This window comes from Garra rufa, chromosome 19, assembly GCF_049309525.1.
Source record: "Garra rufa chromosome 19, GarRuf1.0, whole genome shotgun sequence".
Classification (NCBI taxonomy): domain Eukaryota; kingdom Metazoa; phylum Chordata; class Actinopteri; order Cypriniformes; family Cyprinidae; genus Garra; species Garra rufa.
In genome coordinates, this window is record NC_133379.1 from 13,568,136 (window position 1) to 13,582,091 (window position 13,956).

General features: G+C 37.3%; 2 protein-coding genes across 3 annotated transcripts in view; one reads left to right on the top strand and one right to left on the bottom strand.

The window, feature by feature from the left end:
- Positions 1-1,772, top strand: part of stk10 (serine/threonine kinase 10) — a 48,906-nt gene extending 47,134 nt beyond the window's left edge. Inside the window, exon 16 of the mRNA XM_073823959.1 lies at positions 538-1,772. Within this exon, the coding sequence (XP_073680060.1) occupies positions 538-678 (141 nt within the window). The 3' untranslated portion in view covers positions 679-1,772. The remainder of the gene's footprint in view (positions 1-537) is intronic.
- A 3,121-nt stretch (positions 1,773-4,893) lies between these two features.
- The window catches only part of sh3pxd2b (SH3 and PX domains 2B), a 52,475-nt gene continuing 43,412 nt past the window's right edge, over positions 4,894-13,956 (bottom strand). For both annotated transcript variants that reach the window (XM_073824461.1, XM_073824460.1), the window contains 6 exons: positions 13,169-13,270; positions 9,717-9,834; positions 9,440-9,636; positions 8,578-8,624; positions 7,918-8,043; positions 4,894-7,836 (listed from right to left, as the gene is read on the bottom strand). In XM_073824461.1, coding sequence (XP_073680562.1) covers positions 6,397-7,836; positions 7,918-8,043; positions 8,578-8,624; positions 9,440-9,636; positions 9,717-9,834; positions 13,169-13,270 — 2,030 coding nt within the window. In that variant the 3' untranslated portion in view covers positions 4,894-6,396. The remainder of the gene's footprint in view (positions 7,837-7,917; positions 8,044-8,577; positions 8,625-9,439; positions 9,637-9,716; positions 9,835-13,168; positions 13,271-13,956) is intronic.

Below are 13,956 nucleotides of genomic sequence, written 5' to 3' on the forward strand. Positions count from 1 at the left end.
TAAAATAAGCTCAGACACAAACAAATATTTAAATACTTATATATCGTTCACTGCAAATTAAATATTTTAGTTAAGTTAAATATTAATGGTATAATAACTAAATAATGCCTGCCTTTATCTACATCAAGTTTTCTCTTGAAGTGTAAAAGCTATTAAACAGCCCATATTTAACCAACACAGACGTGTTACTGCTGTAGTTTTGTGGCTCTGAATTTAGTCTGAATCATTTAATGCACAGCTCTGTTTCTGTCACATCGGCTTGTCAGATGTTTTGTTCAATTATCACTGTCAATCATAGCAATGACTCGTGCATATTTAGCTCATTCAGTGTAATTTTTAAACAAAATGTTTCTTTGATAGTGAATGGATTATGTAGAGAAAACGAGCAAAGTGCACTCCTATTACGGCTCAGTACAGCTGACTGGAAATGACTGAGCTGGCTTGTCTAAAACCAGGAAGTAATCCGTGCATATGGTCAGTTAATTGGATGCTTGAAGTATGAGTTGAAGTGTGATGTGCTGTTGTTTCCTCTCTCAGGTTCTGGAGGAAGAACTGACCCTGAGGAAGAAAGAACAGGAGCTTTTCTTCAGGATGAGTGAAGATTCGGACTCTCCGAGGGCCGGCACAATAAGCAAAGTCACTAAGTTCTTCCCGTACTCTGAGTCCTCCACCACATGAGCTCCCGCGCCGCTCACGCCAAGATTCTTCATCTTTTGACACTTTTCTGTCAAAGCACAAGAATCAGTGAATGCAGTTTAAAGCAGTGGTCAAACTTCACATCATGCTGAAGCCAAAGGAGTATTCGAATAATACATACTGACCAACACAGCATCTCTCAATTCAAACAAAACTGAGCTTTATTCATTTTAATAGTGACCGATGTAGATGAAAGATGTGTTCATTTAAAGGCAGGGATTTCATACAGCTGAATAATCTTCGTAACTAGTTTATTTACCACTCAACGTCTGACGGTCGCTCGTCTTAGTTTAGTTGAAAAGCTACTGTTATCATTTTACCTTCAAGGTGCCAAATATATTGTACAAACTTTGCATATCCTTATATATTTGTATTTTTTTCTATGGTCATTTAATATATACCTTTACTTACATCTATGTAAAATTGCAACTTATGACTTTTCTTTTATAACCAGTTTCCTTGTACAAATGTTGAAATGCTGAAAAAAGGAATTTATGTTTTAAATTAGTTTGAACTGCTGCAAGTTTTTCTTTACTAAAGTGAAAAAGCGTATTTTAATTGGTACCGTAAGTTATTTTACCGAATGTTTTTGTGGTTTTATGTATTAGACAGCAACTAATTTGCCACTTTTATTGTTCTGCGATGTTTGAAATGTGAGTTATGGTCTGCCACCGGACTGTCAGTGGCACATTTACTGTAAATGCATCACACTGGACGAGACGAGACCGATGCGACCCGCGCCGCCAAAGTTGACAGCTTCAGAAACGTCTTTATTGTCGATCATTTTATATGTTGCTGTCTAAAGCACTGTCACCTAACCAAAGTGCAATATGTTGTTGTGTTCTGATCTTATACATGTGTTATTTTACCACAGCTTCCACTCTTTAGCCATTCGAAGGATTTCTTTTTACAAAACCAATATCTGAAGCCTGAAGGTACGAGGACTTTACATCTTATTCATGTGGATTGTTCCTTTCAGAGTCTGTAACTCTGTGTAACCAAAGGTTCAGTGTGGATGATGTGAGAAACTGTTGTCCTACCAGAATATCTATAATAAATGAGATGTTTATTATTCATCCTTGTATCATTTGATCATTTTCAAGGAGTTGGCATTAGAAATAACTTTTATGGAATAGCTGTTCTACCTCAAAAATGAAAATTAGGCCATCATTTTGCTGCTGAACCCAAAAGAAGATATTTTAAAGAAGCAGTTGTCCACAGAAAAGTCAATGGCTTTTCAACAGAAGAACAAACCTCATACAGGTTTGGATCAACGTGAGGCTGAGTAAAGGATGACAGAATTAACTTTTTCGGGTGAACTGTCCCTTTAATTAAATACAGCACACTGTCAAGAGGAAGGCTCCATTCCAGCTGTGATGTATTTTGGTGTGTATATGGTTAAACTTCTAGTGCCACCTACAGTTCAAATTAGTTTTTAGCTTGACTTTGTAATTTTAGTTCTGATCCACTTATTTTATTTTAATTTGTATTCACTATTTTAGTTGTAATCGGTGGTGTCCTGTACCTGGCTGACCAGTGTAGTAGGAAATGTCCGGTTTACATTTCAGAAATCTGGTCATATTCTGTCTCCAATGTCAGCCGCTCAAGAATACTTTCAGAAGTTCATTATGAAATCAATATGACACGCACACAGCTGTGATTCATCTGAAACCCCCAAAGAAAACACTTCCTCAACATTTCCATTTAAACTCTGAGATTAAAAGATGCTCTGCTGCCCTCTTCTGGCCATTCAGCACTGGAATTTAATCCTGATGTATTCCTGAGTTCATATTTTGATCCTGCCTCTTAACCAAATAACATTATTTTGAAACATGTTTCAGCGTTTCGTGGGATTATCTGATTTACTGAGGTTATCAACCAGACGCGGCCATTTGTAAATGTAATGTGTCTGGCTTCCGGTGCCATCTGTTTCAGGTTGTTTTCTTTAGCTGTACAAACAGCTTGTTTTGCGGCTTGATATTAAAAACGGATGTGTTTTACCGTATTATCTTAATTAAAAGCACACTGGTTTGTAGTGCAAACAGTTTTAGCGTTAACAGCGCTTTGTTGTTCTCATTTTTCCTAGCGGCTAATGAACCGGAAGTCTCGCTCATTCACAGGAAACGGCGCGTTGGATGTTTGTTTACATCGATGAATGAGCGCTAAGGACCCCCAGGAAACCACGGTAGGTTTTAAATGTTAAGAGTGGGCCCAGAAATTAACAAAAGGTGAGGTGAGTGTTTATGGCTGTATTTAATTAGGCTTTTCAGTTTACAGCAAGCAACCTCCTTAACCTACCTCTAGCCTTTCGCCATTTCAGTTCTTAGTTGTTAATCGCTGTTTCAACATGATGCCATAAACTTGACTAGATGAGATACACTACTAATCAGTGGTTTGAAAACATTAAGGCTTTTAACGGTTTAAGGTTTAACACAAAGTCATGTCACTCGGCGGCCATCTTTGAAACGCTACTTGGGCAGGCAAGTGCAGCTCCTATCTCTTTGAATGGGGAAACATCAAATTCTCCAAAACTATTCACCAAATTTACGATTAAATTTAATATTTTAAATCTCCAATTTAATCCAACAAGAACTGTCTCATAAATATGGTTCCTTGTGCTCCAATAACGTTAAAAAAACGCTTATTTTACCGGCTAAATGAGCCAGTGCGCATGCGCAGTACTGAGCGCTCGTTAGAGCGCCGACTGTTTCTATAGCAACCGGGACTTCTAACTGCAGCTGCAGTGATGCGCTGACTTTACTAATCAACGATTGGCTCTTTCACTAAGAAGGCGGGGCTTCGCGGCCATAATGAACGTTGCATTTTTCCCCATTCAAAACTATACGAGTGACAAGTCTATAGTCTTTGTTTAACATCACCGAGGCTACATTTATTTGATCAAAAATAGCTAGTTATTAGGAAAATTTACGCAAGAAAAAGTGGGCCCAATGTAAACCAAATTTTCTCATTTTATTAATGTCCTCAAATTGTATGTAGATCTCTTGGAACAAACATTGAAATCATGTTAAGCTCTGAAAACATTGTAATTTTCTTTTTTCTATTTTTGTTTCTTCTATTCCTCTGGCAGCTAATGTTAATTTGACATGAATATGTAATACCTCTTGGCAATTATTTAATAAAGCAAAAGAAAAACCCTTATGAAATATAAAAAAAAAAAAATCCATTTTATATTTTAAACACCATCTTTGTGATGGTAAAGCTTAATTTTCAGCAGCCATTGTGCCGCTACAGTCCTCAGTGTCACAATATCCTTCAAAAAATCATTATCAATATTTCACCAATTGATTTCCGGCTGAAAAAGAAACGAAACAAAAAACAGCTAAAACCAGCCTAAGATTGTTGGCTGGTCTTAACTGGTTTTAGCTGGTTGTTTCAGCTGCTCTCCCAGCCTGACCAGCTATGGACGTGCCTAAAACCCTTCTAAAACCAGCCAACCAGCGACTGGTTTTAGCTTTTTTGTTGTTGTTGTTTTTCAGCAGGGTTATATATTTTTCAATCAAATAAATACTGCCTTGGTAAATAAATCTGAATGGTTCCAAACTTGTGCCCAATTATATTTTCTTAAAATTGTGCCATAACATTGTAAACTTGGTGAACTTATTTTTGAAAAGTACAAGATATTCAATAACATGTAATAAAACCACAGAACCCAAAATGTACAGTACTGGTGTTTCTGCCTTCATTAAACACTTTGTAAATCTTGTTACCTTCAGGTAATTTTGTATCAGCTGAAGATCACTGAAAAAATCATGAGAAAATATGGACATCCAAGCAAACACATTCACTTGAGATAATTAAATATATGTAAGGGAATGTTTACATAATTTGATATTAGTCCATATCATTGCCAATTATTTTTTTTCCAGCGTGGTCAATTGTAAAGTTGTCGATCTACTGCAAGAAATAAAATCCGTGTAATATTTTGAGGAAAAACAAAGTACATCTACGTGTTTAGCTCTCGTTTATTAGTTACTTTAAGGAAACTTACTTTTGAACTTTCAAAATCCAGTTATATTTCTTTCTGTTTTGGTAATAAAAATTAAGTTCCCATAAATTCTGAAAAGAAATTATCCAGAAAGACAATTATATAAACTGAAGACAGCAAAAAGTGTACTGTTGATAACTCTCACATAGTTTTAATGCCAGTGTAAATTGCTCAAAATAATAATAAAACAATTTTGACTATTTGAAATGTTTATTTGATTTACATTAAGAAAAAAAGTTAAAAGTCAAAACTTGAAATACTACGGACAGAACATCACAAAAATGCTTAGAAAACAAACAAAACAGGTTACCCATGTCATCTTGCCTTTGTTCATTATTATCTGGTTTGAGTTTCAACATAAATTTTATGTTTCTATAAAACTCAAGTTTCATACTTGCAGCATTTGCCCTCTTCTTTCTATTATCCTTCATATTTTTCTTCCCCACAGTCATTTTCTTGCAAAAACTTCTTAAGAACACTTTCCTGTCCAAACTCAGGCACTTACATTTGTTGCACTTTTTTTTCATAGATGAGTGCTTTTATAGCAACTAGGAGCTGATGACCATAGAGCAAAACGAGCAAAATGAGATTTTCGGTGCTCCCGGTATTGTCAAGTCAGACTGGGCACCTATTGAACACTGTTTTCTGATAAATGCATGGATAACAAAACTGTCAAACAAGACAAGAAATATTTTAGTAACATAATAAACCACATTTTCAAATGTAGTGTTACAAATAAACATGTTTATCAAATGTATGCTTGAAACCAGTCAAGCATGAATGTTAAAACGTTTGACAATGATTGTAAAATATCTAAGCACCTTTTGTCAGTGATATGAAAATACTTTGTTTGGGCAATACTGACGATAGAAAACAATGACTGCTCTGAGGTATTCTGTTATTCACTAATGTATATATGCAGAAGGGGTCTCTTCTTTAAAATCAATGTTTGCTACAACATTCATGTGACAAAAATCAAATAAAGATGAAAGAAGAAATGGGTGCCACTGTTCTGTAAACCTTAAGGCCATGTGTTTGTGTTTCCTGTTTCTCCTCGTTCTGCAGCTTCCCTTTACTCATCAGTTCCGCAGTGCAGATTTCTACGTAAAGTCTATAAAAAAGTGCAGACTGAAAGAAAAAACAATAAAGTAGATAAATAAGCAACATGATTTGTAGTGTTAGAACCAGAAAGCAGAGCAATTTCCGTAAACTAAAAGCTTCAATATGAAAAGCTAGTTTAACAAGATCTCCAGGCGTTGATTTTGCCGTGTAAGCTCAAGCCTGCTACTTGTACGGTTTGATAGTATGCGTAATATAGAATTTCTAATCTGCTGATAGACGTCACGTTTTGCATAATCTACGGCAAAAGCACAGAGCGCTTTGCATATCATATTGAGGCACAATATCATGAAGGCTGCGAAAAGTCATTTATATATTGCTAGTCACTTAAACCTTTAGCGATACATATAAGGTTGGAATAACATAAGAATAGGCAAGAACCTCGACGTTCAGTGCTAACATACGAAAGCACACAAGGTTTTCCCCAAAAGGGAATGGAGTTATAAAAAAGCAAGCAAACGTATTATGGCCTGTTTGAACTTGCAATGGATGGAATGTCATTTTAAAAAAAAGGTACCCATAAATAAAAGATGTTAATTAAATAAGTTTCCTTTAGGCAGCCGTGTCGAGAGTACCTAAGGTTTCTTGCTCAGGTAATTGGAAGGGATCCAGCCCTCCATCACTGGCCCATCGCTCACATTTTTACAAAACCACCAGCCGTTATTATTTTTCTCCAGAACTTCGAAAACGGCGCCCTCTTTGAAGCCAGGCGTCTGCTCGTCTCCTTCAAAGTCCGCCACAGCTAAGAACAGCTCCTCTTTGGCCGGATCCTTGATAAGAGGCGGGAGCTTGTCTTTTGGAGGCCCCGGTTTGTCCATCTTAATGAGGGGCTTTGGTGGCACGGGTACTTTGGGCTTGGGTTCCTCCTTCTCCTTGGGTTTTGTTTTGGGTGGCGGGGGTCTGCTCTGAGGAGGGGCGGATGGCTTGGCCTCCGGTAATTCTTTTTGGGGAGCTTTGGCTTCTGTAGGACTGGCTGGCTCAGCACTCTTCTTTGGTGGAGGAGGTCTTCTAGGTGCCACAGAAGGCCTTTGGGGAGGCTCTTTTGGTGCAGCTGTTGGTGGCTTAGTTGTTTCTGACGGGTCGTGGCCGTTTTGTTGCTTACTGGGGGGTTTTGACTCTTCATAAGTTCTGCCATTATTCGGGGGGGTGCTGGATGGTGCGTCACTCTGATCGCTCGAGTTGCCACCGAGCTCTGGAGGTTTAGATGGACGAAGCTTACTCCGAAGGTTTGTGATGTCCAGCTCGCTCTTAGCCACCGGCTCTGGTTTGGCTGCAGGTGGGGGCTTTGGTCTGAGCACTGGTTTCGGCTTGATGAACGGGGCTGGGTTGGACAAATCCGGCTTGTCTTCTTGCAAATCTGGTTTGGGTTTGGGAGGCTGCTTGGCCACATGCTTTAGATTGAACTTTTTCACCTCCTTGGCCGAGACGTTGTGACCACACTCTAAGCCCATCTCATTGCGCAGGTAGAGTTGCTTGTTCTTCTCCTCCTTCTTCATCTCTGGGGGTTTGTCTGGTTTGATAGGAGCTGCTTTTGGAGTCACCAACGGGACGATGACCCCTGGGGCTGGTGGTTTGGGTGGGAGAGGTTTAGAAAGCTCTGCTTTGGGTTTGTCCTCCAGTTCCAGGCTCTTGTTGATGGATTCTCTCCTTGGTGGTAAAGCTGGCTTCTCTTCTGTCGTGGGTGAGGATGGAGGAGGTGGCAATGGCCCTGGAAAATGGGAGCTGCCTTTGACTGCATTGGGCTTCCATTCTTTCAGCTTGGAACGGGTGGAAACATCAGCGTTGGATGAAGGTTCATCTGGCAAGGGTTTGGACCAACTTTGCTCAGAGTTGGTATTATTGCTTGAGGTATCATCAAGCTTCAGCTGACCCATCTCACCAGGAAGTGGAGCCAGAAAGTTAGGCCTAGTGGCATTGCTAGTCTTCTTGTATTTGTCAATGAATGTAACAGGAGCCCAGCCTTCTTTATCATCGATCTGAATGTACCACCAGCCACTGGAGTTCTTCTCGATGACCTGGGAGTACAAGATATTCAGTATATGTAGATATTCTTGGGGAAAATATATAGCTGAAATGTTGTCCGCTTCTATACTCACTTCAACTTTCAATCCTGCCTGGAAGCTAATGCCATCTGGGATGGTAGTCTGAAAGTCAGCTATGGTGTAATACTCTTCCTCTACTTGTGGGGGCACTGGAGGTTTAGGCAGATTTGCTCCTCGTGGCTAGAATAAGAGACAGGCCAAGAGTTATTAGCAATTTTTAGGTGCTTCTCAATCCTTAAATTGATGCTTCCTCGTTTCCTCGCTCCTCTATCCTCCAGCCTGTGAGTCAGAAACCAATTAGAATCAGGCATCTTGAAGGGCAATTCTCTAAATTCTTAACTCTGGTCTTCGAGGTCCACTTTCCCACAGAGTTTAGTTCCAACCCTTATCAAATACACCTGAACAAGCTAATCTAGGTCTTCAGGATTACTAGAAAGGTACAGGCAAGCAAGTTTGATCAAGGTTGGAGATAAACAATGCAGGAAAGTAGTCCTTGGGGGCTAGAGCTGAGAACCCTTGATCTAAATGCACTGCGAGGAGGTGAGGAACAAGGAGTGAGGAAGCTTCCTGCGGATCTTAAGGGGTGGAGCAAAGATGCCATGAAAAGAAGGAAAGAAAGGAAACGAGGATGCACAAATAATCAATGAGATCTCCTTGAACCTTGAAGATAGAATTAGAAATATTTGAGATGCACTTGTAAATGATGACCCTTACTATAGTAAGATCCCGGCGTGGTGGAGGTCTCTGTCGTGCTCCAGCTTCTGCAAAAAAAGAGGAAGTTTAGAGGGTCACAATCTTTTGTTTCTCTTGGTTTTGGCTATTCCTGTTAGGAGTTGCAACAGTACATCATCTTCTGATGCAACCAAGCACTGAGAGTGGACTACAATTAAGCAAGTAAATGGGGCTAATCAGGCCATCAGGACCAACTTAGGATGCATTTATATATATATTTTTTTCCTTCACTTTGGTACCTTGATCACATTTTTGTGGATAATTTAGCCTATTTGAGGAAGCTTTAGTTCAGTAACCAGGGCCTGAAATGAACACTTGAAAAGCACCAAATGCGAGTTGGCCGGTAACATTTTTTTAATTCTAATGCAATGTTTACAACGGTAACCAAGGAAACACTATATCGCTGCTGTTACACAAGCGCCACCTGCTGTGAGAGAGTGAATTTGTATTCTCATGCAGTCCGTCTGCTGTTTTTGTTTCAGGCAGATGTTTTATGAAGCATAATTTTACAAAGCTAAATTGAGACCATTCTGTTAAAATTATACAATCAAATTTAAGATTTAAGCACCTTTGTTTGTATTGAATTACAATGCAGTGGCTGCCTCTGATTCCAAATGGCTACAGATATATATATATACATTTTTTTGTTAAATATGTTTATTTGTTGTAGTAACAATTTCCTGTATTTTCAATAAAAAAAAAAGGTTTCAAAGCTTGTAAAAAAATATTTATGGCTGATAAATTGTCCTCAAATCATTTGTGCCAGGTGTTCCAAAAATTTAGTTCCTGTCAGTAACATTAAATTCGAATTTTTTAGATTAAAATCAAACAAACTGTTGCTTACTGAGCTTGCTTTCTGAAAATGGTGAAAATCGGTCACGCTGATTCTCCTTGTTTTCCTTGTTGGCATTCTGCTGTTTGCAAGCCACGTCTAGGTCATTAGTGCTGGCATGAACTGGAGCGCCAGCAACCATCTTCTGACTGAGAATGTCAGCCTTCTTCAGATAGGACGCCGGGGCCCAGCCCTCTTTTCCTTGGTATCTATGGGAGCGAAAAGGACAATGCTCTTAGGAAAATGCCTGTTAAGTGTGTTTTCTGAAGACATTTGCCTATGATTTTACCTGATCTTCCACCAGCCTTCCAAGTTTTTCTGAATGACCTCAACAGCCATGCCTCTCTCCAAATCAATTTCATCTTCATCGCGTGCAGCGTATGGATAGATCGCAGTGTACTTTTCCTCTGAGGATATGAAAGAAATATTCGAACTTTTAGTTAAACGTGCCATACACAAATAACATCCAACCACTACAGCCTGTTTACCACTTATGTTTTCTTTATTTTGCACAAAAATGTACACAAATACGGTAACGTTCCACTAAAGCTGTCCAATTGCTTAAAAACAATAACATCCACATTTTTTTTTTTTTTTTTTTTTTTTTAGAGCTTAAAATGCTTTCATTGTTTTGCCAAAATAGTTGAAAACGTGCAGTGGTAAATATGATATAGTGGAAAAAGTTTTGCTTTTTATATTTGTACTTTTACAGTAAATGACTGCTTGTAATCTGCATTTCCTCTTTCTGTTTCGAGCTTTCTGATGAATAGCAGATGAAGGAGGGTGGGGAGGATCTGACCAGAGACTCAAAGTATTGACAGCATAAGCACATCTGCTGGAAAGAATGATTATTTTCACATGCTACCAACAAAATCACAATCTAAACATAACATGAGTACACCAGGTTTCATAGTTTAAATTCTTTTGATCTCTATTCATAGATTCAGTTCTATGCCAGATACAAACTTTAGCTTTAACATTATTTATTTATTTTTATTTCTTCTTTGACCTCATATATTTTGGTTGTACTGCACAAAACAAAATAAACAGAGTGAAACTTTGAAAATATGGGTTATTCAGATTTATTTCTGATATAGTTAACATAATACTAGACTCAACAAGCTGTATGGTTTAAGGCATCATTTTGAGTTAAAGTATTATACTTATGTCAAAGTATTATGGCTTCTGATGATATATTAAGGTCTTATGAAGTGAAATAATCACTCGGTGCAAGAAATCTTACATTATTTACAACATTATTACCTGTAATCCATAACCTCCTAAGAATGTGAAAATGTGTTTCTTTTGTAAAGAGTTCGTTTCAATGAACTGGTTAAAATCACCAGTTTATTTACATAATCATGCAATAGCATAACGTGTACGCAATTATATTATAAAAGCACTAAGTTATGATGTGAAACATGTCTCAAGCATATAAAGTCAATAAACTTGTCTTCATCAGCTCACCTTTTTACAGAAACTGATTCAGACACTTCTCTAGTTCAAAAAAAAAAAAGGGTTCAAAAGAATCATTAATAACATCATTCTGGACCATTTGTCTAAAGCTCTGGACTACAGGTAATAATGTTATAAATAATGTTCAATGTCTTGCACAAACTGATCATTTCGCTTCATAAGACCTTAATATATCATTACGAGACACACTGCAAAAATGCTTTTCTTACCTGGATGTTTTGTCTTGTTTCCAGCCAAAATATCTAATGATTAAATCAAGAAGGATTTTCTAGGCAAGTAAAAAATTTTTTTCTTGTTTTCAGAAAAAAAAAAAGTCAAAATGAAGTGAGTTTTTGATTGAAACAAGCAAAATAATCTGCCAATGGGGTTAGCAAAATAATCTTATTTCAAACAGAAAACAAGATTTTTTTTCTTACCCCATTGGCAGCTTATTCAGCTTGTTTCAAGCAAAAATGCACTTCATTTTGACTTTTTGTTTTTCTGAAAACAAGAACATAATTTTTACTCGTCTAGAAAATCCTTCTTGATTTAAGAATTTTTAGATATTTCCGCTGGAAACAAAAAGCATTTTTGGAGTGCAGAGGGATTTTTTCAGCATTCCTTAATATGCTTTTTACTTTCAAACATGGGCAGCATTTTATGAATCACCAAGCCTCACGGTTTATAGCTAAAAATATTCTTGTTCTACTGAAGAAAAAAGTCAGCTACATCTTGGATGGTCTGAGGGTGATTAATTAACAGCATTTTTTAATTCTTGGGTGAACTATCCCTCTAAATTGTTTAAATTGTGATTGTGTTTGATTGTTTGACATTTAAATATTCAGAGTTTTCATGAAAAGTCATGCATCAGTCAACACCATGTAATTCACAGGGACATGAGTTATTTCACATGCTTTGGCAAATCCTTTTGCAAAATTAAAAGTAAAATTAAAGTATTTCAAATAAGTGCTGTGGTCAATTCTACAAGACATATAGGCTGCAGCACATGCACCGCATGCAGGGGTCACGAACGCATGCGTGGGTCAGGCCATGGTCACAATAGAGTGATAAAGTGCTGTGCTCTCCACCTTGGCCAAAGCCTGTGCTGAACAGATCCCCTAAAGTACGCCGGCGACCAACGTGCCTCGGCAGTGACCAGAATCTCCGGCACACTCCAGCAGAGAGCAAGCAGACACATGTGAAAACCTTCAAGTCACTAGATACTAGATATGCCTACCAAATATCCCATCTTTGCCATGTAGTGCAGAACTGAAATAAAGCCTGCACTCGCATTTGAAGAACTGAGAGTAACTCTAACCTTCTCATCTCTCTTTCTGAGTAACATCTGAGCAAGACTCCCTTTCCAACACTTCTTTGATTTTGATTAGGCCTCTCAAAAAAAATTTGCTTCTCAAGTCAATATATATTGATTTAAGAATATTTAGACATTTGCATTGAACAAGACAAATACTGAGGAAGAACATCAGATTTTTGCAGTATGGTTAGAAAGTCCAGTGGAAGTTATTTCCATATTCTAGTGTTCATGAGCAGAGCTTTTTAAAGCTTAAGCTGTTTTGTTTTGGTCAAATGAATGACAAATAATGGAGATCTGTTGAAAGTTGTAGCATTACTAATACAAGAATACAAGACATTTACCTTTACACTGCAAAAAATTATTTTCTTACTTAGATTTTTTTTTTTCTTGTTTCAAAAAAAAAAAAACAAGTCAAAATTGTGTGCATTTTTGCTTGAAGCAAAATAATCTGCCAATGGGGTAAGAAAAATAATCTTGTTTTATGTTTGAAATAAAAAAAAATTGCTTACCCCACTGGCAGATTATTTTGCTTGTTTCAAGCAAAAATGCACTTAATTTTGACTTGTTTTTTTTTTCTGAAAACAAAATGTATTTTTACTTGTCTAGAAAATCCTTCTTGATTTAAGAATTATTAGATCTTTTGGCTGGAAACAGGACAAAACATCTAAGTAAGAAAATCATTTTTTGTAGAGTAGAGACTATATTGACCTTTTGTTGTTTTATCAAATCATTTGTTTAAGCCAGAAATAGCACAAAAAGAGTTTAAAATCTTGACAACCCATGAATCACTTACTTCTAGTTGTCATTCTTCTAGTTTGTGATTATTAAACTAGGAACAAGCATTCAACAAATGACACACTTCACCTTTAGAGATGCCAAATCTGAACAAACAGGACTTTTTGTTTTTGCAGACATTTGATTCTGGTGAGACTGATGCTGATGAACATTTGATGACAAACAGAACTGTCTACCTTCATCTGCTGGGAGTGAGAAATCATCAGGGTCATCCTGAACTTCCAAACATGTGGCTGGTACCCATCCTTGAGCGTCCTCAGTGCTAACAAACCACCAACCTGGGAAATCAGACAAGTTTGGAACATCATGAGGGTGAGCACATGACATTAATTTTAGGCTGAGCTATTGTTTTAACAACATTTAACCATGACCGTACCCAACATTGAGTTCCCTGAGGTGAGAGGCCTGGGCCTCTGTTTCCAAGGCGTAAAATACATGTATACGTAAAATGCAAATACATGTTTTCCAAGTTGTAAAATATATCGGCTTAATATTAACTTGACTTTTTTGCTTCAATGTGCACATACACATACACTGGGACTTTTTACCATTTGTATGTCTCTGCATGTCTGTGTTTGCATGTTTCAGTGGTGACTTATTAGTGACTTCAATGCAACTTGCATCATTTAGCCAGTAGGTGGAGACAAGTGACTGTCCTTATGAGTGAGCAATTTAACTATTCATTGAATCGATTAGTTCAAAAACACAGGAAAGAAACAAGTTGCTAAAACTGTTTGATCTTTGATGCTTGTACAAATTACTCATTTAAAACACATTTCACTTATGTTTATGTATTGTTTTAGACACATTTTTATCATTTTAATCCAAAATGATGGAATAAAGACAGTATAATTTCACAAAAAGACCCTGTAGTTTGTAGTGAGGATCATTCATTTGAATATTTAACCTGATTTTTACATTTGAGAGTCTTGTTACTGAGATTTTTTTTTTTTTTACTGTTTGT